Genomic DNA, 24,618 nt, shown 5'->3' with positions numbered 1-24,618 from the left:
AGGCCCAGCTATCTCTCTGTGTTTATTTCCACAGTATTGATTCATCTGCCTAAGGGTCAGATGCTGCCCAAGTTTTGACAAGGCAGTGAAATAAAATCCTCCCATTGCTCTTCCAGCTTTGAGCTGACAGGGGCACAAACTTCAATGGTCTGAGAGTGGGGCTGCCCCTAAGACAAGTGATGATTTTTCGGAGGGGTTCAGCAGAGGGGCAGAAGGGTGTTTCCATCCTGCACTGAGAAGAAGTGGGGTAGGGGAGAAGAGGGAAGGAGGCGGCAGAACAGCTGCAGCAGCTGGAGTTGCCAGGATCAGCTTGCCTAGCAACCCCCCTTCTTAGGCAAGGGCATCTAATTCAGTAGCAACAGCAACATCAGAAGCAGCCCTGATACTTGCTGAGCTGAGTGGATGTTAGGGAGCATGAGAGCTGTCAAAACACCAGCCTTAGGGCTCCGAAGCCTCCTCAGTTTATTGGTAGGTAAACTACATAGATCCACTTACCAGAACTTATTCCTGTGGTCTGTGCATAGGGAAAGAACTGTATATGGCATATTGCAGTGAGACAGCTATTTATACCAGGCAATTGTTGAATGTTATTTTAGTAATGTAGAAAACAAGAGTAATAGAAGAATACATTGGAAAAATCAGTTGTATAATTCTATCTTATTCCATGAATACTGTGATAAGTAATTGTATAATCCAGTAGATTATTATCCTTCAATAATATATAGGAAAATAATAGCCAATTGTATGAATAGCAACTATTACCTTTTACTAGAAGTGGAATAAGACCAGTGTGCATTATCAAAACATATTCTGTTCTATTCATACATACCCTAGAGTGTATATTTTCATACATGATTAATATATCTATTATAATGTATAATATATATACAGGTATGATGTATATTTTGTTGCAATTCAATCTGTATGCTATTATGATGCTGTATTCTATCTGTAATAGCAGATGCAATCTTAATATTATCTATAATTATATATTTTAACTTTTATATAATTAACAGTTGTATTGTTAAAGATATAACAAAAATGACTAATTCAAAGAGTTTAGGTGTAAAAGATTAAAAGAAACTGAGCAGTTTGGAGCAGGGGGGTGCCATTTTGAAAGCAAACAAAAAAACTGTTTAAATCAAATGTCTCTCTGCACATGGTCCTAGAACCATCCACTCTTTGTAGAGAAAACCTTCTGCAAGAGAAGGATTAGTTAAGCCCCCTCATTGTTTCATGGCTCGTTTCTGGATAGATCAAAATAATATACTGATTGAGTTTGTATAACCCGAGGAAGCTGTCATTTTTTGCTCCAGAAGTTGAAGAGAGCAAAATATGCCAGGCTATGTTTCTGCATTTGGTTTGATTTCTTTAGAAGAAATATAAACTTTGGAGATGGAACTCATCCTTCCCCTGTTCCCATACTGTCTTTTTTGGAGTCTACTGATATGCTTTTTTCTGGCAGGTGGTATTAGTGAAGGGGTGGCATGATTTAGATAACAAAGACTACGACTGTTGGCCCCTGGAAAAACCAGATGAGTATAACATGCTGGACTGTGGAGGTAAGTGAGTCCTAAACTGCTCAAGAAAAATCATCTCTTGCTTGGGGAATGGCTGAAAACCCCAAATTGCAGTACTCAGAATAATACCTAACTCATGATGAATGTTATGCCTGGTGGAAAGCATCTGAATCAGTGACAACCTCTCTTTCTAGAGAAATAAGTGAAATAAAACAACCAGAAGATACTTCAGAGCAATTATTTGTCCAATGTTCATTGGTTCCAAAAGAAAAAGTAATAGCAACAGCTGAATCCCTTCCCCCAGAAAGAAACTGAAAACATTTTATTTCTCATTAGAAAACCAACTGCAGCTTCATCCAAACAAAGCAGCCAGGCAGCTCTGCATTGCAGCAAATTCTATTGAGTCATTGCTGAAATTTTGTAGTGTCAGTTCAAAAGTGGACTGTGTTTAAACCCTCCAGCCAGTAAGCAAAATCACTGATTCTACACATCATGCTTTTCCACCTTGCTCAAAACTGTTCCATGACTACTTAAAAAAAATCTGAGATCTTTAACCACTTATTCCAGTCAGTTTCAAAAATGAATTTACATGATGAGACAATAAAAAATAGAATATTTTTTTATATTGGCAATTGTTTGAGATTGAGACATAATTAAAGAGCAACTGAAATATGGGAAATTCAATTTAAATATAAGAAAAATCTTTTATACTCTAAGGATGATCAAACGGTAAAAGAGTTTGCCCAGAAAGGTTGTGGTTTCTCCATCCTTGGAGATTTTCAAAACCCAACTAGACAAAATCTAGAGCAACCTGCTTTAGGTGACCCTGCCTTGAGCAACACAGGGTTGGACCAAATGATTTCCATAGGTACCTTCCAATTTCAACTCTTCTGTGATTTTGTGGCTGTGTAACTGATAAATAACTGATGTAAAGGAACACTTTTTCTTCATGTTGTAAAAGGTAAGACCAGAGGCAATGTGTTCCAATAAGGTTTTTAGAAAAAACAAGAACACCTGAGAAACTAATACTAATAAAACACTCCGTGAAATATATTGCTGGGTCACACTCTGAGCTCAATATTACAGTTAAACATTTTCCAAAGAGTTCCATTGGAACAGTGAAATTCAAAGACTATGTAGATGATTGTCAGCTAAGACTTTTATCGCTGTATGAATTTACTATTGCTTTAACATTGAAACACCTATTTATCAGAACAGGTGACTTGTTTAAAGCTATTCTTACTAATAATCAAAGTGTGAACTGAATACAAGGGAAACGAATATGAGTAGGTTGCTTAATTAACATATCCCCTTTACAACCAGTTTTAGGATGAACTCCAAGCTCTATCCTGCCTTTCTCTGTGGTTCTTTCTTGTCATCTTCTGGGCACTGCTAAAAGCAAAGCAAGAGGCATATACTGTAGCCTCGTTGCTGTGGATTTAACAAAAGATCTTCAAAGCATTTAGATGTGAGAGTATTTATCGTTGAAAGAAGAGTTTTGTTTATCTTTGTGAGACCTTTAAAGGGAATTAGAAAGTAATTTAACTGAAATTTATGCTGACCTTTTGCCTTCATTCTCACACATTCTTTGAAGCTCAGCTCTCTCTTACCTTTTAGTGCAAATCACACTAGCTTTTTTTGTAAATCTTTATGTTGTAGGTTCTCTCATAGTGTTAGCAATTATAAGGAGTGTTTACTTTTCAAGGGAGATGTAAAATCAAAACGTTATTTTACAATTTGCTTCTTTATATCTGAAAGGGAATTATGTTTAGAGGAAAAAATAGTGGCTTCACTAAGAGTGCAAGTGAAGAATACACTTATAAAAACAACTCCAGAGTAATAAAAGAGTTTATAATTGAACAAGAACAACAACAACAAAGTGAGGATCTTTTGATTTACCCATACTCTGCAGAAGGGATTTAAAACTTCCTGACAAACTGAGAGCTACACACTTGCATAATGTAAGTAATTTGATGTGGTGCGAATTAAAACCTTCATCCAACAATATGGAAAGAGGTAGGTGAATGGAGTGGGAAGATTTTGATAGTGTTGTTTAAGAATATGGATTAAAAACTTCTCCCACCTCTTATCTCACTTCATTCCCAAGCTCAGAGCAGGTAATAAGGTGTCCCAGGGACAAGAGAGATGACTCGAATAAATCATCTTTCCCAGTAAGAGTGTGGAAATGGAAAATGATGGATATCTGAGTAGCACTCCCTCCACTGTCCTCTGTTCTAGATGTGATATGGTTTTATAAAATGAGAATGCTTTCTTAACTATATAATTATTGGTATGTACAATTTATGTCTCATGAGGTTAAGGGTTTTGACAGAATTTCATGTGTGCTAGAGTTGTCTGTTCTTTGTCCGTAATGAGGTGTGCCTCAGTGGAAGCAGCCAAGAATGAAGAGCAATGTTTATTGCCTGATCAAAGAGGAAAGCAAATATATCAGGACAAGCATCACTGCATTATGCTGGGAGCAAAGTTACTTTAGATAAGATGACCAGATTTTTTGTCATATTTCTCCAATTGCTTTATCTTCTCCAAGTGAGTGTCAGAATTGCTCAATTAATGTGCATTGTGTTTACTTATACAGCCAATAAAATGGATGACTGTTTTGGGCTCATAAAAGGCAATAGCACCAATAGATGAAAATCACTACAAAGAGAGTTTTACATTTGTATGCATCTGTAAAGTAGAAATGTATAGCAAATATGTTGGCCCATGACTGTGTTGTTTCTAGGCCTGGAGATGGAATGGGTGCAAAGGCCTCCAGAAAAGGCTGTGAGTGGGGAATTCTTCAATGTGACCTATGCAGTCTTTGCTTCAGACAGCTTTTATCAATACGCAGTGCAAAATGGAATCCTTTCTCACAGGTATTACCTCCTATGAAAATGCTTTCATGGTCATGAGTACATGGGGATTCTGGGTATACATTGTCAGTAACATAATTGGAACACATACTCTAGGACACCTCACTAATTCCTTGCATCTCTTGAGGTCTCTTATAGCTCTGTTTGCCCTGATATTTTCCCCTCTGCAATGGCTTTGCTCTCAGAGCAGCCATCATGGCATACTTGCCCGCATGGTCAAGGATAGGGCACATCATCCTGTATCTGCATTACTGTCTCAGTGTGACTCTGAACATCACTTCTTGCCTTCTCTACACAAGGAATTTACAACTGAAGTTTAAGCATGAGCCCCAAACTAAGTGTGTCTTATACTCATTTTAATCATAAGTGTGTTTGAAGTGCACAACATGGATATGAAAAAGAGGCTGGCCCAACCCTGAATCCAGTGAATTCAGTGATGAACTTCTTTTGATTTCTGTGGGATTTAAATCAGTCCAAAAGTTTATATATCAACTCAGAGACTGTGTTGGTAACTGTAGACAACAGAGGTTAAACACAGAATTTATGTGTACATCTCCAGATCACTAAAAGGCTAATACAACCTGATTTTACACTTTTGTCTGTACATGGTAGTTCTCCACCCATATACAGCAATGTCTGGGGCAGAGGCTGCATCTATGTTTCCCCACTTTCTGTGCTGTACTTGGTTAGTGTAAGAGATGTTTATGGAAAACCTCCCATTTTTCTCTGCCAGTCTGAGTGTTCACATTGCAAAGTTCAGATTGTAAAGCTGTTATCCAGAGAGGTTTTTTTCATATTGAAAGATGACCTATAATCCATTTGCAGTGGCAAAAAGTTGATATTGTATTTTGATCACGTGTACTATGGTTACACAGTTTTGCAAAATTTGTTTATCACATTTTTTAAAATTTATAGCTGGTAGTAGTTCCAAGAACTTAACCAGAAAGCAGTTTTTTCACTGCTTGGAAATGAATCTGTTTTTCTAGTCTTTCCAGGGAGACCCACTCCCTTAAATCGGTAAGGAGTTTGGAAAATTCTGCTCTTTGTGTACTTATAGAGTTGCACATAGAGACAGATGACAAATATTTAAAAAGAGAGAAATCTATGCTGCAATTTTTCAAAGGGATCAAATTTGCACCTCATTTTAACTAGAAGACTATCTGGTTGACTCTTAAGCTTACAGTGGCTGACACAAATATGGCTGAGGCTGGGAAGTCAATGTATGGGCATCAGCATAATTGGGTGAAGCCATGATGAAGATATTGAACAAAACATACAGAATACAGGATAAATTTTAAAAAGCAGCCATAAAGACAAGTGCGTGATGGAATTAGGCACCAACTTGCTTATGTATTTTTTTTAACTCCCAGCATGGGCTCAAAACCCAATAGCTTTTAATATTGTATCTGTTTAGATGTCTTGGGGATTGACAAATTTGCTTCTCTCAGGTTTCAAATTTGTCTGTGCTTTTGTAAATCTGGCCATGAATACAATCACTGTCAACCTGAGCCCCTCTGTTTGTGTTTATTTCTTATAATACAGTCTTCTGTCTTAAATCTACGCATTACTGGCTAGTTCTTCTTTCATTAAAAACAAACTGAAAAATAAATCCTAGTGTTCTGGCATTGCTTTATAGAGATCCATCACAAGTGCATAACATTTAAACTAAACCCTACAACTAAGTCTGGTTATATCTACTGAGTAAACCATGATTGCAGTAAATGATTTTATTTTAAAGCCAAATTTATTAGGGTGATAACCAACTGAAAGTGTAACTGAGGAAACAGTGGGAAAAAGTGTTGCATCACACATTTCCAGGTAACTACACTAGCCTTTCAGGGATGATCTTTCAAAAGGCCCACCTTGTCTTGCAGAACAGTCTATTCATAAAGTCCACTTTTTGCTCCCAATTTTTGGTTTGGGGAATTGTATCTGGCATTATTGTCCAATATAGTTATTTATTTTCCTTGGCTGTTTGGGTTGTGGAGCAAAGACTGGAGCTGAATGATTTGCATGAATCACATGCATAGAGGAAGGTATATAATTGAAAACACTGAGAATGAAAGTAGCCAGGGACACATATTTCTGGTAGTGGAAGTACAGTAATGGTATCTTCTTCTGTGCCAGAGGTAGTGGTGCCAATTAATCCCATCTGGTCATGAAGTCAGTCTGGGGAGAGAAGTGGAGGTTGGTACCTGTTTGCAGCATAGTATCTGCCAGAAGTCCCTACCGCATGGCAGTAGACAGTGGTCCGGTTGACAGCGATCTTCATTTCTCTAGGAGCACTTCAACCAAAAGCAAAACAAAAGAGAAAAATGGTGTAGCAGTGTTTATTTCACTGCATATGTTTTTGCTGCTGATTTTTCTGTGCAGGATAAAGAACAGGCTCTCCTGTGCTTGTTGCAATTTTGGGGAATGAGGAATGAATATAAAAGTTTCTCTCTCTCTCTGCTGCTTGGCTAGCAATGCTACTGCTGCAAAGGAATTCTGTGAGGAGCATGAATGCCCTGCCAGCTGGAAAGATGCAAACAGGGAGAACTGCTGTGTCTACCATGCCAACATTCACTCCTGTCCTTTGGCCTTCATGGTTAGTATAATGGTGCAGCACCATGTGCTCTGTTCTTGCTACTGGATGAGACATCATTGTAATAACCAAGTTCAAGTTTATGAAGTCTTTCTGTGATTACAATTAGACCAAATCTATAGTTCACTAAAACCACTGTGGGGCTATCTGTCACTTTTAGAATTTTTTGCACTGGATGCTGAGGCTGCAAAGCAAATGGCTGGATTGTTGGACAAGGCAGTATTCAGAATCTCATTATGTTTAGAGGGGCCAGTTTCACCTCTTCAAGATTACTTGACTCAGATCTCTGTACGGTCAATAGCGAAAGAAAGACAGATCATTTCATTCTAAAGTAAGCAGGGCAAATTGTCAGTTGGAGGTGTTACTGTCTCTGCAGCTTATAGAGGGACCCTGAATGATTTGTTTGAATTACTGGAGTAGCGTGAATATCACTGGCTGTGACCTGTAGAACTGAAGTCTGTATACACATCCTGAGATGGAATGATTTTTCTGTATTAGATCAGAGCAAAAAAAGGAATCCAAATACAGGATAACAAAATTTGTTCATGCAATGTAAGCAGGATCCATTCTTAACTTGTCTGCTTGGCTCATTATAAGAGCCTGTCCCTCTTTGAATGAATATTTAAAGTCCTGACTCTAACAATACAGTTTGGGACACCTTTTTTTCCTTGTTTTATCTGTGAGGTAAGCCTTACCCTGCATAATAACCTTCATGCAGTTGCCCAGTCTTTCTAGTTGATCTCCCTTCTGGCAATCTGACACATTCTTCGTGATCAAAGATGCTGTAACAGAAAACCTAGTCTACATGTCTTGCGGCTATTTCATGTACCCTTCTGTGTGAAGGCTTAATGTCTCCACAAGAGCTCTGCTTCTTGGCTGTCCCTTCTTAAGGAGCTGTTTTATTAATGGATCCCTGGGGGCCTTAGCTGATACCAGGACTTTGGTTTAAAAGAGGAATGCCTGCTGGAACCATCACATCCAAACTTTTGTCTAGAACCATAGTAAAGAACTTCAACATCCCACCACTGTGGTGACCTCTCCATTATTTCTTATTTTCACAATTAGCTCTGCTTGGAATTAAGGTGTGGAAAAGGTGAAAGCATGTAGCCATCATGCATCATCTGGCTTCCTTGTAATACTGTAAATATTTCAGTTCCTGCTTAGAAGAAGTCTAAACAGATTGGCTGTCGTACAGCAAGAAGGTCATGAGTATCATTGTGTAAGATTGAACATACACTTACAAAGCAAGCTTGTTCATTATTTGAGAGGAGGTTTTGTTGTGGTTTTTTTTTTTCAGTGTCATGACTTTTTAAAACATGTTATCTTGGTTAACATGAACTCCATTTCTTTTGATTTGGTCTATGTCTTACAGTGCATTGAAAGAAGTGCCTGAAGAAGTATCTGGTGTTAGGAGACAGACTTAATCCTTTCAAACAAACAAAAAAATGCAAGGTCTTCAGACCGCCAAAATAATCCTCTATGGTTGCAGTTGCTGGGAGGTTTACATCTTAACAGCTTTACTGAGAAATACCTGCAAACAGGCACAGAAGAGATGCCTTCCTTCCTCATTAAAGAAAAAAAAAGCTGCCGTATCAAAATTGAAACTGCAGTAAAACCCCTTTTAAAAAAATAAAAAGTGGGATATGATTCTGTTTCTGGTTCTAATACAGCAAATCCTGAAAAAGTGTATTAGCTTCATAGAATTACTGCAATTAAAATTTGGGAACACATTTTGGCTTATGTATTTTTAAAAAATAACAATATTTGTGAGATTTTAACTCAGTACAGGCACAATTGCTTCCCTCTTATTTTGTCTTTTATCACAGAATTGTGTTGCTTGTGCTTTGGCATTTTAATAGATTTGGTTATAAAATATCACTTTATTTGCTGTTAGAGAACACAAGTCATTTTAAGAAAGTGAAAGAGAAAGAGCTAGGATTTTCATTGTGTTGTGGTTTACTGACTTAACCAATATGTCTGATAAAGGGTAGAGGAGGAATATGTGGTCCGTGGATCCCAGATGATGGCCAGATATTTACTCACACTTTGTCTACAGCTGGCAAAATGAGCCAAAGAAACTGGACTGCCAAGGTAAGGTGTATTTATTGCAAAGGATTTTGACTGGTTTGCTCTTTCCAGAGCTTACTTGTAGTAGTGTAGTGCAGTTCATGTACGTGTTCCCCATCTCATTTATTTGTCAGCGTTATGTGTGTAAGTGATGCATATGGCTGAGTAATATCAACTCCCAACTGACTTGACTTGGAAGTAACAGCTTTTCACACTACTACTCCTTAGGTAGTTAGTATAAGTAATGGGTATGGGAGGCAAGAGAATAGCCTAATCTGTCCATTTAAGGCCTACACTAACAATATATTGGACTACTGACTGGATTGTGTTGCAGGTTAATATGGTCATTAGGGGACTTCTGCCCAGCAGAAGTAACAGGAGAGCAAACATGGCAGAATACACAGGCTGATAGCCCTGCTTAGTGAAAAGAATACACACCAGGAGGGGAATCAGACCTGCCTTTCCCACAAGAGTTGTTTCTCCTGCTTCTGTTTGTCTCCCCAGTCAAGGACACCCGTACTTCCTGATTCTGAAAAAATGCACACATTCTTTCACAAGACACCACAATTGGACAATAACCTACTGTATGCAAGTGAAGTTTTGATGCTTGCTGCTTTGTTCACTTGTTTGGCAGGTTGTTTTAGTTCATGTGGGTGTGACTTCTCTCATCGCACACATCAGAGTTGGGAGAATGCAAGTTGCTCTGGAGGCAAAAACCACAGTCCTTCCTGCAGTAGGTATGATATAAAATGAAGATGTGAGGGAATTGCTTATTGACTGCAAAGCTCAATGCTTTTATCATTCATGCATGGTTACCAAGAGCAAAAGGGACTCCTACCTCCCCTTATCATTGAAAATACACAAAAGTCTTCCTAAAATTATTCTTCACGTAACACTGAACATCCAAAAAAGTGTTTGAGCTTCTAACCTGTGTATGAATCTAGAACAGTAGGAAGCCACTCTTGTCAAATAGGTGAAGTCAAATACCACGACCAATGGCTTCAGGTACTACAAAGCTTGTCTGCAGCTGATAGGGATGTGAAAATATTCTTGCAGCTAGTAAGTTGTGAGGATCTGGACACTTTTCATCTGAAGGGGAGCAGACTAGCCTTAAGCATATTGGAAAGGTAGAAACCCATCTTGGTTCCCTTGTTCACATTAAAATTCAATTGCTCCCAAAGTCACGTCTTTCATTCACTTGAGTATAGCTGTACGCAGGGAAGCAGAAATAACCATAACAATTCTCTTAGCAATGTAAAATTTAAAAAGTGGACTTTAATAAATTAAACACACAACCTGAAGAAAAATATTGGGTAAAATAGGAATGTCATCACAGTACTCTTGTTAGCTACTCTTCTGGAAGTTTGAGAATATATTTCCCAATGTTATGGAAAAAAAAAAAAAAGCAGCAAAGCAACTCCAATATGGATGGAAGTATTTAGCTATAGAATTTGCTATTCATTTCAAGGCAGCTGTGGCTGAGTTTTCCAGGAAACTTACAATTTATCAGAAAAGAAATTTAAAAAATGCAGCTCTGCCCCTGAGCCAGAAAGTGACTTCTGTGATTATCCTGGTATTGCACTGGAATCAAATGGACTGAGGCAGAATTATTACTGAGCAGTGGATTTTGTTTTGTTGAGGCTTTTTAAAAAAAATATATTACATAGTGACCGAATAATACCTTCAGCTCGTCTCAGAAGGCTGAAGTACAGCATGATATTAGTTTAGTCATAGAGGTAAAATTGAAACACCATTCAGGACGTCGGAGAGGGAGCTTTCTCCTTTAGGGCTTTTGTTTTAAATCACATCTGATACTGCTGATAATTTTCATAAGACCTTGGAGAAAAAGAAATCCTTGAAGTATGGGTTGCAAGGTTTCATTCTGCAGTACTCACTGTCTTCTGCTACTGCTGAGGAAGTGTCACCGGCTTCTGGGGATCTCAAGGGCTGGATTAAGTACAAAGAATACAAAAGACAATGCCTGCCTTGAGGAACTTTAAGTCTCAGATAAAACAGATGGACAATGAGAAACAGAGTAGTGATGAAGTGATTTATATACAAAACATGTCAAAGGCTCTGATGTCATTAACAATTTAATCTGATCAAAGAGATCCTGTATCACTTTAAAAATTCAGAATATTCTTTCAGCTGCTGGGGTGCTGTCTCTATATTCTTCAAAATTTATTCTTTCTGGTACTCTGAGGTTTTCCCAGCTCAAGAGCCATGTGTTTAAATCTGAATACAACCTCATGGGTGGATAAAACTGCCTTAAAATATTCTGATATGTGTTTCCTTTTCTAATCAGTCTGTGGAGATGGCTTTTGTGAGGAAGAAGAAGGCTGCTCTATCTGTCCAGCAGATTGTGGGGAATGCCCACTGTCTGCTGATGCTAGGATAGCAATTGCCTTACCAATATGTTTAGTCTGCACTGGCTTCATTTTGACAGTCATGGTAAGTATCCTTTCTCTCCTCTTCTACTTCCTTCCTCTTACTTCCATGATTTGGTTAGTTAGAGTGGAGCTCTCTCTTAGTAGAGGGATAGATTTTCTTCTGCATCCAGAACCTGTGTGCTATGGAAGAAGGCGGCAGGAAGGGAAACAACCTTTTTGGCTTCTTTATGAGGGGAGGCTCATTGGGCTAGGAATTTTCATCCTGTAAGAGAGCAGACTGAAGAGGAATGTGACAGAGGGATGGATATTTAATGGTAAGGAAGAAGTTTTTCACAACATGGGAACTAGGGCCTGCCAGTAAAGTGAGAGTACTTTTCACTCAGAATAAAACTCTGTTATGAAATTAACTGCTTCAAAACCCTATGGAGGCTAGAAGTATAAATTAATTCAAAAACAAATTAGGTAAATTCATAAAGGGATTAGCTCCACCAGAGGCCATTAAATCTCAGAGTCCAAATACAACTTATAATGGAAAACATTCAACTTGGGATATTCTCAAAGGAAATAATGAGAAGAGGATCTTTCTTTTTTTTCTTTTTTTTTTCTTTTTTTTTTTTTTTTAATAGACTCATTTTCTTAGTGTAACTTAACCAGTTTGGTTCAGTTCAAAGTTATTAATTTTGCATAATAGTTATCAATTATTACAACAGACTCATGAAGGAAAAACAAAAAGGTAATGAGGAGAGAGGAGTCTATGAATATGGGAGTAGTTTTGGATACCTTTGAATGAAAATGTCTGTATAAAGAGGAGACTTATTATGGCTTATTACTTCACAGCACTTCTGGGAAAGAGGATCTACATTCCTTATGTGTCTGCATCTTTAAAAAAAATACATTTCTGAATTTTGTAACAAGGATTTAGCAGGTGAATATGGCAGTTGTAGAGTCATTATATTGACTGTGTATGTAACATAATTTATTTTGGGTTTGGCCTATAAATTCTGTAAATTGATAGGCTCCTCTTTCCTCAGGGATTCCTTCTCTTTCCGTCTTGTACTGCAGTTGCAGTGAGCATCTGAGGTAGGCAAGTGTGCTGAGAGGGAATGAGCAGGAGAAGGCTGATGGCCCACCAAGTAAGGTACTATGGGAGGCCTGAATCACAGTTAGGTTTTTTTCTCCATTCTGTGCCTCTCTGTGTGGCTTTGTGAGTTAGGAACGGAAGCACTGTTGAAAACTATTTGAGCATTTATAATCCACAGGGCAGTTGTGACAATGTGTTGATAGTAACTGTCCTGTAAAACCATATGATCTGATAGAAGTGTGTAATTGGACAGATGAGAAATTCAGACAGTTTTAAACAACTGTCATTTTAGAAAGAGCAGTGGGGTTTCTTGGACTTTCATAGGTTTATCTAAAGGTCTTGTAGCAAAATTTACCTACTATTTCTGCTATTTTTCTGTAGGTTTTGAGTTTATTTTTTTTCTTCTTGCATTTCTGTATACTTAGTCCCACTAACTTCTGCAGTAGCATGGTTTTTTTAATGTTTCATTTAGGTGATAAGTAGACAAGATAGGAAAGATCCTTTTATCCAATTCAGTAATTAACATTATGTAAAAGAACCACCTAGGAAACTAATGCCTCCTTTAATCATTCAAGTAGAGGAGAGGATTCCTTTGATATCAGTGTCTGTAGCAAGCCTAGTTGTCACTCCTAGCTAATATGTCTTTGTTCAGTCATACCTTTGCAAGATAAAATGTAGATGTCTTTTCTCAGAAACCTTTTGAAATAAATGGGATGACTTAATTTTGATTCAGTGAGCTCTATATTTGTCATAAATTCCTACCAAAATATCAGCACAATCTCCACACAATGTTCCTTGCGTATTATCTGGGCTTTTGTTACCTGTTTCAATGAATGTATAATTCCTAAAATTAAATTCCACACTATAGAAAATGGTATAATGATGGTAAAATGCTGCTTTGGTATGGCATTTGGTATGGCATCAACCCCATGCAATGCTACAGCCTTGGGGAAGAGTGGCTGGAAAGCTGCCCAGCAGAGAAGGACCTGGGGGTGTTGGTTGACAGCCGCCTGAATATGAGCCAGCGGTGTGCCCAGGTGGCCAAGAAAGCCAATGGCATCCTGGCTTGCATCAGAAATCGTGTGGCCAGCAGGACTAGGGAAGTGATCGTGCCCCTGTACTCGGCACTGGTGAGGCCGCACCTTGAATACTGTGTTCAGTTTTGGGCCCCTCACTACAAGAGAGACATTGAGGGGCTGGAACGTGTCCAGAGAAGGGCAACGAAGCTGGGGAAGGGTCTGGAGCACAAGTCTGATGGGGAGCGGCTGAGGGAGCTGGGGTTGTTTAGGCTGGAGAAAGGAGGCTGAGGGGAGACCTTATTGCTTCTACAACCACCTGAAAGGAGGGTGTAGAGAGGTGGGGGTCGATCTCTTCTCCCAGGTAACAAGTGATAGGACAAGAGGAAATGACCTCAAGTTGCACCAGGGGAGGTTTAGGCTGGATATTAGGAAATTTTACTTCACTGAAAGGATTGTCAAGCATTGGACCAGGCTGCCCAGGGAAGTGGTTGAGTCGCCATCCCTGGAGGTATTTAAAAGACGTTTGGATGAGGTGCTTATGGACATGGTGTAGTGGTGGTCTTGGTAGTGTTAGGTTTACGGTTGGACTCAATGATCTTAAAGGTCTTTTCCAACCTATACAATTCTGTGATTCTGTGATTTTGGCAGTGACTGCAGCTATAACAGCTATATAATATAATCTGCTGCACCTCTTTTGAAAGCATGTGTTTACACTTTCTATGTTAGTTTTGCGTGTCAGCTCTACAGAACATCACCTATTGCCTTCTTTATCAAATCCTTCAGTCAATGCCTTCTTTACAAACTAGCCACAGAATCCCCACCTAATATTCTTTATGCTAGAGTATTTGACATAATATGACCTCATTTGTGGATCGGGGACTAATTCTATTACAGGATATAAGATGTACTGCTCCTTGTCTTGGGGTTTGGATGTAGTGTGTTCTTGTCATGCACTTACACAGCACAGGACATTTCAATGACATGAGGTGATGTAAACCACTCATCTGATGTCCAGGCTGAGATGTAAATATAGTGCATAAGAAGTATTGACAATAATGGAGAGTTTGTAGCCAATGCAAAATATGACATGTAATTAGATTCTAGAATATAGAATGCACAGTATTAAAGATATTAGATGCTGTTTTCTTCTAAGCCTGTTATTAATACTCTTGGTTCTAGTGTTACTCATAAGATATACATTGGATGCTTAAACATCAGATTTTGTTTGGATACTTATAAACTTTCATATTTGAAAAAAATAATTTCTGCTTTAATTCCTTCAAAGTCAGTAAGGGCTACATCAGGAATGAATTTGATTTATTTTTGTAGTGGTTTCAATATCAGAAACAAAAGATGTTTTGGGATGAAAGCTGGATTATAGACTTCACCTGCATCAAACAAGGTTAGTAACTTGTCATTTTGATAATATGATCAGTTTCTTTAATAATTTTGAGAAATAATCTCAATCATAAGTACATCTTCATGTTTTACGGGTCTTACAAAAGGTGAACCAATTTGTGAAAGACATAGCCAAAGTTTCATCCCTGTAACCTCTGTGAGCTGATCACTGATATTTTTGTTTATTGAAACTTTAGATGTCAAAGTTATTTTAGTTTCCTTCTTTTTTATGGTGATTTGTCCATTAAAAAAAGACAGGCCTATCCCAAAATAAACAGATAACCTCTGGACTTGGACAAAATAAATTACAGTTGCTTCAGTGGATGTATTATTCTGTATAATTGGTCTCACTAAGTTGACCTGGATTTGCACAAATATAATGAGGGTTATAAGGAGATATTAATTTCTCTCAGTGTATGCTATCTGTGACAGACTTGCTGCAAAAAGTAATTCATTGTGGCCAGAGTTTTTTTCATCTTACCTTCTGGATATAAAATATAATTTCATTGGTTCTAATTAAACATGTTAAGAATAAATTCAGATGTTACTATATGCTTTACTATTCTGCACTTAAAATAGGTATAGATTATTTACTTTGCTGTTCATTGTTTTAGCATTCAGAAGGAAAACAATGCCTAGACCCTCAGAAAGGGTAAATCTGTAGAAATCTGCTGAAATTGATAGGTCTGTGCTGATGTACAATCTCTCACTTTCTGTCTCTGTGAGGAATTGCTAGAAAGATGTCTGCTTTATCTGTGTTATGTCATTGTGTTGCTAGTAGAAGTGTCAAGACGTTCTTGTGTTAATATATAGTAGAGATACTTTCAGCCTTGGACTTGAACATTAATTTCTGTGTAGTTTTGAGATGATATCCTCGTTGCTGTAAAGAACAGATGTTGGCTTAGAAATTGATTTGAGTACATAAACCAAACTGAATTTCAATCCAGATTTGTGAAAACAGAAATGGAACACTCAAGGAAAAGTGTCTTTCAATATAGCAAAAAGGAATACGAGCAAATTTTCAGCTGATAGTGAATTAGAAGAGGTAATAAACATCACCTGGGAGGAGAAAAAATAGAAAGAGACTGAGGGAAATTAGAAGCATGATCAAAAAATAACACATTAAAAATTAATTTGAAAAATCCAAGATTAAAGACATAGTTTTCTTGGAGAGGAGCCTGTGAAGCAACAATACTGTTTAAGACCTAGGAGTGATAATTAACAACTTAGGAGTAATGAAGACTGATAATATGATGAGATTTGGAAACAGTATGTCTCCTCTGGATAAAGCTGTCCAGAGATACCCACAGTAGCCTGAAATGTACAGTTATCTAAACAGAAACACATCAGCAGTGGTGTACCCAGGGTATGTAGCCTGTATTGTGAAAAATTAGCTTTCTTTTTTCAAGATAACTCCTTTTTTGGTGCTTTGCACCATATAGTTATATATATAATGCATATACATACACACTCTTATTCTCAAAGCTATCTCAGGGATCTCTAATATATTTCTGGGTTGAATGCTGTAGAAAGACTCTAAATGTCAACGCAATTTTGAACTGCATATGGATAATACCATGGTGTGGGAACATGGCAGTCCTGATGCAAGGTGAGATGCTGAACTTCTTTGGCAACACTTTATTGGATACTGATACCAGGGAGCGTTGGGAGGTTTCAGCAATTCTGAGACTAATTGATTAAATCTGGGTTTTAATTGGAGATGGTGAAATGATATGTAATTCATTAAATTTGTTTTGAAATCTGGTTTGTTACCTTGAGCTGGTCAACAGAGATTAAAAAACATACATTGAGATCACTGATTTTTTTTCATCTGACGGAATTGTTGCTCTTCTCTGACTTCCCTCTGGTGTCAGAATCACTTCCCACATCCCTGTACTTTACAGTCTTCTAGGAGCTCCAAATAGACTTGTTAAAGTATGGCACAGGGCTTGCTCTGCTTCCTTGGGTTCTGTCCTCATCATCTAAGTAGCAGCAAGGGCTAATCATCCCAAGAGCAGAGAAAGGAAACTTGCATCAAATCCTGAGGATTAGTGGGAAAGATCTCTGACGAGTCACCTCTGGAACTTCTTTACTTTTTGTGCAGCAGTCACTTTCCAAGCAATGGCTTTCTGTCTTAAGGGTTAACAAGACCAGCTGAGATGCAAAGATTTGGAGAATTCCCTATATTTGTCTGCCTCTGGAGTCTCTACCTTGGCAATAATATGCATCTTCAGGTGCCTTTTCTTATCCCACATCCCATTTAGATCGCATAGTACGGACAGCAACAGGAAGCATGATAAGTGCTCCCCCAGCACCCAGTGACTCCAATGCCAGCTGTAGCACTGCTCTGAGCTCCTGCACAGCAACTGCTAACATGTCCAGGAAACAGTACTTCACCCAGACTGGGAGATAGTAAGTCAATATATTACTCATTTACTGCAGTACCTACTATACTGTAGTTTCACCTTGCTTTCTGGTTCTCACCACTTTACTGTTGATACGTAGTGCAAAAGCTTGCATTTCTCTTGTTAGGCCAAATCCAGTAAATTAATATCATCATCTGACTTCTGTACTGCATAGTGGCTGTGGCATATCTTATATACCAGGCCTCTGTTTTGGTTGTCATTTCTCCTTTTCTCCTGGGGAGTTGTTAAAAGGCTGTGGCTGCATAATGTGTCTTGCATCTGTTAATGAATGGCCCTTACTCTTCAAATATGTTTGGAACCAAGGTTTTTATGCAGCCCTTTTTCTAAAATGCAGGCAGAGCACAGCTAGGTTCTTTGCACTAAAGAGTGGCATCCTATACAGTAGCGCATTAGAAATACTGTCCTTCAACCAGCTGATCTAACTGAAGATACAGAGCATTTCACCTCTGGATCCAATTATAAAGGTACACATCATATAACTATACGGGCAAACAGTATAGCCATATCCTGCTATCCAGAAAGCAATTTTTCCCATAAAGATAATATAATTAGGGGGCAGAGGTGGAACACGTACAAAGATGGAAGTAATACCTACCATTTGAATACAGAGGGCAGGATCTGTGCTTTGCAGGATAGAGGAGCTTACTTAGGATCATCAGCTGGGGGAGCAGCTGCCTTTTCAGCATAGATCACTGTTCTGGAAAATCACAGCCACTTCATTGATGAGACTAAATTGATGAGAGTAAATGTGTCCAGCATAGATCTTTTACAGTGAGCATTTTTGCTGCTTCTTTCTGAATGATGACATTTTCACCCCCATCATCTTCCTCAGATGAATCAAGGTCAAACACATTCATCAAGGGTGAAAGATGTAAGAATGGGGCATTCAGTCTCACTGGCGAAGCACCTATATCTGCTACACCACAGACTCCATACTCTGTATTTATATGATGGGTATCACTTGAAGTCCTGCATGTATCTCCACTGGATTCCTTTATTCTTCCAAGGAAAATGGCTTTGCTGTCTATCAAACTCAGCTGCTTCATCACTGAGAATACTTCACCCCATGAGAAGAAAAGGATGTTTGATATTGGTGGTGGATCTCCAAAACAGTAGACAGAAGCAACGGATAGCAGGGATGTTGCTGTATGCGTTTCACCAGCTCTGACATTTCCTTTGCTGCTACTCCATCATCCACCTGCTTCAACTGACTCTAACACTCTCATGTTCCAAAGGTCATCCACAGATCAAGGATGCTTGAATATAATCCCTAATCTTCCCTTATCATAGAAACAGGGCCCTGTCACCTGTCATATACTCAGATTCAGATTTACATGCACATGTGGACGTGCTTAAATTCTGTGCCTTGTGTCTAGAGATATGAAGCTGCCCATTGTAGAAAAATATCTATCTAGTCCATTTTTGTAGTCTGTCTGGCTTATGAAGTTGGCCTAAAACTCTGTGAACAGCATTTCATTCTGTTTCAGCGATGGTAGAACAGTGGCCATAAAGAAAATAATGAAGAAGGCATTCACACTGTCCAAATCCATACGTAAAGAAGTAAAGCAAGTGAGGTAAGAAATGAAACCTGAGAATTGTATGTTGTTCCATTTTTACACTGGTTCTTTAGGGGTTACAGTCTGTCCAAATGTGACTGTAAATTCATATTCCTCTTTCTTTCAAACTTGGCTTTGACACCAGATCAAAATCTCCTCATGCTTGTTTTACTTTTCTCTCTACATTGTGAGACAAGGCACTTGGTTTTCCAGCTACCCTACAAAAAGCAGGAGGGACATCCATGAAAATTGCTGGTGTGCTGTGATTTCTGTTGATTTTCACAGGGAACTTGACCATCCCAATCTCTGCAAATTCATCGGAGGCTGTATAGAAGTGCCAAATGTTGCCATCGTGACAGAGTACTGCCCCAAAGGCAGCCTGAGTGATGTTCTGCTCAATGAAGACATTCCTTTGAACTGGGGCTTCAGGTAGAAAAAAACTTTTGAAAAGCTAAATGACACAAACTGTGCTATGTGCTGTTTAGGACAAGATGTTAATTTTAGATAAAGTCCTTGGATAGAAAGGCCTGCATTGTGATATGGAGAGAATGAAGAAGAAAGAAAGAAAGTGAATTCAAATATTCATCCCAACTTGTCTTCTGGATTTTTGAGCAATCATATGTTTAGCACTGGTCATGCTAAGCCAATGACTTTTCAACCCACCTCTAGTTATACTGCAAAACTGTTTTTAAACCTTTTTTCCCATGTAATTTCACTTTGTTCCCAAATATCTTGAGCATCCCCATTTAATTAAAAATCACTGCATCTCTTTGTGAAGACATATTGGTGAAACGATTAGCATACCTACAAACGCTTTATTATATTTACTAGAATATGGTAAATATTACTCAGAAAATGAGTTCACATTGTCAATGAAACTTCCACAAAGGCAGTGACATTGTTTTTTGAGAATAATCTTCTTGGCACACTCCTTCTACTTCTGCCTTATGTTTGCCTTCAGCAAAGAAAAAGATTGTAAGGGAGGAAACCCTCCAAATAAAGTGAGGAAGTTAATAAAAAATTGTTTATCTTGTAAACATCTGAAAGCACTCTCAAGGATACAAAGGTACTGTGAATTTCTAGAAGAAACCCAACTGTCTTAAAAGAGGCTAAAGGCCTGTGGACTCAGACAAGTGAGTGGGAGTTAAGGACTTTCAGCAACGCACATTAAGTGTTTTGGAAAAATGAGCATGAGGACACAAACTGAAAGCTATTGCAGTCATAGGGAGGCTTTCTGTCAACTTCAGTACGCTTTGGAGCCACTCTTGAGTGAAAGTTTAGTGGAAATACTAGTTCATTGATTTTTGTCTTTCAGGTTTTCTTTTGCTACTGATATTGCACAAGGAATGGCCTACCTTCACCACCACAAAATGTATCATGGGCGGTTGAAGTCTAGTAACTGTGTGATAGATGACCGATGGGTTTGTAAAATTGCAGGTAAAGAGAAGATAAGAAATAAAATTTCAAAACTGTCCAGCTAACCCACTAATGCATATAGATTTCACACTCAACACTCCTCCCAAGCACCTCCATGTTGACATTTCATGTGGAAATGCTGACTATACCAGCCTTCAGTAGAAGTGCTCTGTGCTGAAGCAAGTTTCATGTTACTTTATCATGTCAAGTCATTTAACATGTGTCACTGATGCACACACCAGATCCCACAAATGATGGAGTCTATCAACATCAGTCTGAGCAGAAACTCTGTCTCATTCTCAGTTTTGATACAGAGAGAAAACCTGAGCCATGGACAGTGCTGTAAAGACATGGAGTAATGCTGACTGGTTGGTAAACACTGATTTCATGGAGAAAAGCAGAGTCAACTCAGAGCTTTTCAGTCCTGTACACAAAATTGAATTGTATTATCCCAGAGACAGAGCTACAGGTCTGGTCTGCTCCTGGTACAGGAAGATAGCCTGTGGGGACAGGAAAACCACTGGTGAGTCTAGTTTAGTTTGCAGCTGCCAAAGGCAATGAAAGCAATGATCATCTCTTCTACTTGCTCCCCAAAGTAGTTATCACACTCTATAACCCGCAGCCATCTTAAAAACAGCAGCAACAGAATTGTCTTTCAATGGTTCATCCTATCACTAAGGCTCCTACACAAGGCCATGCCTGCTTCTCCAACTTGTTTATCCTGCTGCCTTCAGAACTGCCTACTTTGCCTAGAGCCTGTTCTGGAGAAAAGCATAAAAAATGGATATAGTTGGATTACATCAACTGCATCACCTTAGCACAGCTCCTCTGAATTAAATGGGATCTCTGTGAAATTGTTCAGAAGTTAACTGGTAGCACTGTAGAGACTTCAAATATTCATGGTTTATCTGGATGCAATAATGTTCAACAAATCTCACAAATAACCAATGTGGGAGCTATCTGAAAAACTCCAATGACCTCCAACATAAAGAATGAAACTCTAGGACCATCTTAATTAGAGGTCACTCCAGACAAAACCAGATATCTGCATCCTGCCTTCCCATACACTCAGCAGAGTGCTGTTTATATCAGAAAGAAAACTGAAGTCAGTTGTTTTTTTCTCCTCTCTGATGCTGAGTCACATACTGAGAATCTCTTCTGTTAGGCTAGAAGTATAGCTGCAAAGACGTTTCACATTTATGCTGCCTCTGTTCTGAAGCTAGTAGTGTGCAAGTAAAGCCCACCATCTGATTTTCAGTAGTTCTTGTCTGTCTAATTTGTAATTGCTCTAGCAACCTGCCACCGCAGATAAGGATCAGGGGACGAGTAGAACAGAAACCTGCATTTGCATGCTAACTCTTGCACTGAAGTGAGCCTATTCTCTGAATATAATTTTATAAAATCATAAAATAATTCTGATTGGAAGGGGCCATGTAGTTCACCTTCCCTGCTGTCATGCAGTCTCACCCAAATATTTGGTTTCCAGATCGTATATTTGCAATTGGTTTAGGGGGACAAGACCACCAGACACACACTATTTTTAGACTAAGATGTGTATTTCAAATAGGGAAAATTAATTCCTTTAAACTAGTTGTGTTACTGTCTACTAATGCACGTGTTTCAGAGAAGTACCCACTGAATAGTTTGCTTCTTGTTTTCTTCCATGTTAGATTATGGTTTGCAGTCATACAGAAAAGAAGATTCTCCTGAGGGGTCAAGCTCATACCAGCAGCATTTGATACAGATTTACACAGCTCCTGAAATCCATTCCCTTTCAGACTTTGAACCCAATTCTATGACAGATGTGTACAGGTAGTTAACTTTTCCTGTTTCTCGCACTTAATAATCTCATCTCAGGTTGAGTATTCTGTAATGACAATTAGGCTCAGTGTAATTCTGTGGTCACCACAGGTATATGTTTGATTGTATTTTAAAAAGGATTGATCCTGGAATACAGAACAGCATAGATATCATGGGATCTTCTCTGTCAAGGTAGATAACCAAATACTGAATTCACTGACATTATATAAATGCAGAGTTGGTCTAATGATTTATAAGGAGTTACTCTGGACTGGTAGATAAAAAATGTATAAAGATCTGCTGTTATCTAGTAATCCTTTTTTGTTGCTGTTTCTTTTGAAAAAGTAGATTATTTTCAATAATGGCAATACCTTAAGAGTTAATAACATCAGTTTTCCAGGATGTCATAATGCACATATGCTTCCCATAATTCTATAATTAGTGTCAATACATTATTTTGCTGCATACACACAGTGACAATATTTGGTTTGCAGAGAAAAAATAGATGTAGGAAAAGGAAATGGGTGCACTAGTGAATAGCTCCATCCCTTTCCTGTTGAAAGCCTTTATACGCAATCACACTGCAATGACTTATTTGGCTATCAGGTTTAGCCTTGCCACTGATGGATAGCTTCTGTCCAACCACTTTCCAGGTAAATGGGATTACAACTGAATTTTCAGAGAATAATAATCCAATGAAAAAGTCATTGAACTAGTTTTTTTTTTTTTTAAATACCTATATTTCTTGATTCTCGCATGAATTGTCTGTATTAAGTAGGAAAATCACTGTGTTCTTGGTGTATTCTATTTCATAACAATGATAATTCCTCTGTCTGCTTATTTCCAGTAGTTTGCCGAAAGCATTTGAAAGGGGAAAATGCAAAACGGTACTACAAGATGTTTTGTGGCCCTTTTCTCTTACTTTTTCTTGCCACATTCCCAGCCCAGCAGAAGTATTCTATTTCCTGGTGACTTTGGTAGCTAGCAGAATGTAAAGAACTGGAATTAAATTAGAGATTGAAATGCTGATAGTGCAACACAGTTGAGCAGAAGGCATGGTTATGAGCACTGTATATTAACAACATTTACGAAATAGTAGCTATTATTGCCTTTTATGAAAAGCTCTGAGTTTTACTTTGGCCTGCACTAGGCCACAACAAATGCTTACTGACTTAAATGACTATTATGGGGCTTTTATTGAAAAATTATTTGCAGAAACAGAGAATGTTGTTTAAGTCTTCCCCTTTTTTCAGTTAGGATTCATTCAAAATTATATGGACTGAAGACATGATTTCATATATAAGATTTACTGGATTAATGCACATTATTCACTTGTAAAGAAATGTATGCATATACAATGTGCTAGAACATTATTAATTGTAATCCATTCTATCAGATTATGTAAGCAAGAATTTGAGGTCTCAATAGTATTTGTATCTATAAGCTTAAACATTCCCTTAGAATTTGCTTCAAAATAGCTCAGCTAAAGGCAGTTTGTCACTGTGCTGATATTTCTGGCTATTGTAATTTGTCCTCTGTCGGTCTTTACTTTTTCAGCATGGACTGGTCTTAGAAAGTACTGTGCTCCAACTAAGCAGTAATTTTACAATTGTGTTATGCATTGCAGTTTACCATTGACCCACAGCCAAAATGCATTCCAGAAAATGTTTCCTTGCTGCTTGTCTGGTTCATACTTTGCCCCTGTTCAGGTTAGATACCGTTACTTGACTTGGCATGCAACCTGGCCTCCTGAAGCCATTTCTTGCCAAGGACTCCCCTTAAAATAGCGCTAGGAGCTGGTTTGCTCATATCATAGATGACTACAATGAAGTTTTGACAGATTCGGTGAAAGCTTGCTGAATCTATCTTGCTGTCAGTCCCTGTGTCTGCAAAATCCAGGTCTTCTTTTGTTGTATTGCAGTTAATCCTTTCTTGGTAAAAAAGAAAAAACAGTAAGAGATTAAATCAGAAAAGGGAGAAGAGCAACGTGCAGTCAGGGAAGAAAGATAGAGATGTACCCTGTAGCATTAAAAAGGTTGTCTTTTTAACCGAGCTATTCTTCAGAACCTGCATTTTAACACAGTTTGTGTTTGATGATATGAGCAGGTATGTCATGGTTTAGCCCCAGCCAGCAACTAAGCACCACACAGCCGCTTGCTCACTCCCCCCTGGTGGGATGGGGGAGAGAATCAGAAGAGTAAAAGTGAGAAAACTCGTGGGTTGAGATAAAGACAGTTTAATAGGGAAAGCAAAAGCTGCGCACACAAGCAAAGCAGAACAAGGAATTCATTCACTGCTTCCCATGGGCAGGCAGGTGTTCAGCCATCTCCAGGAAAGCAGGGCTCCATCATGCATAATGGTTACTTGGGAAGACAAACGCCATCACTCCAAACGTCCCCCCTTTCCTTCTTCTTCCCCAGCTTTATATACTGAGCATGATGTCATATGGTATGGAATAGCCCTTTGGTCAGTTGGGGTCAGCTGTCCC

At 38.4% G+C, this 24,618-nt stretch overlaps 1 protein-coding gene across 1 annotated transcript in view; it reads left to right on the top strand.

Annotated features, from left to right (window-relative positions):
* Window positions 1-414: 414 nt before the first annotated feature.
* Window positions 415-24,618, top strand: part of LOC140651474 (atrial natriuretic peptide receptor 1-like) — a 36,094-nt gene continuing 11,890 nt past the window's right edge. Inside the window, exons 1-13 of the mRNA XM_072860948.1 lie at window positions 415-468; window positions 1,466-1,562; window positions 4,264-4,396; window positions 6,857-6,980; window positions 8,964-9,068; window positions 9,679-9,781; window positions 11,350-11,495; window positions 14,864-14,936; window positions 17,197-17,344; window positions 18,846-18,932; window positions 19,200-19,343; window positions 20,230-20,351; window positions 22,001-22,142. Coding sequence (XP_072717049.1) covers window positions 415-468; window positions 1,466-1,562; window positions 4,264-4,396; window positions 6,857-6,980; window positions 8,964-9,068; window positions 9,679-9,781; window positions 11,350-11,495; window positions 14,864-14,936; window positions 17,197-17,344; window positions 18,846-18,932; window positions 19,200-19,343; window positions 20,230-20,351; window positions 22,001-22,142 — 1,478 coding nt within the window. The remainder of the gene's footprint in view (window positions 469-1,465; window positions 1,563-4,263; window positions 4,397-6,856; window positions 6,981-8,963; window positions 9,069-9,678; window positions 9,782-11,349; window positions 11,496-14,863; window positions 14,937-17,196; window positions 17,345-18,845; window positions 18,933-19,199; window positions 19,344-20,229; window positions 20,352-22,000; window positions 22,143-24,618) is intronic.

Source organism: Ciconia boyciana, chromosome 4, assembly GCF_034638445.1.
Source record: "Ciconia boyciana chromosome 4, ASM3463844v1, whole genome shotgun sequence".
Taxonomy (NCBI): domain Eukaryota; kingdom Metazoa; phylum Chordata; class Aves; order Ciconiiformes; family Ciconiidae; genus Ciconia; species Ciconia boyciana.
This window is presented reverse-complemented; position numbering and strand designations above follow the sequence as displayed.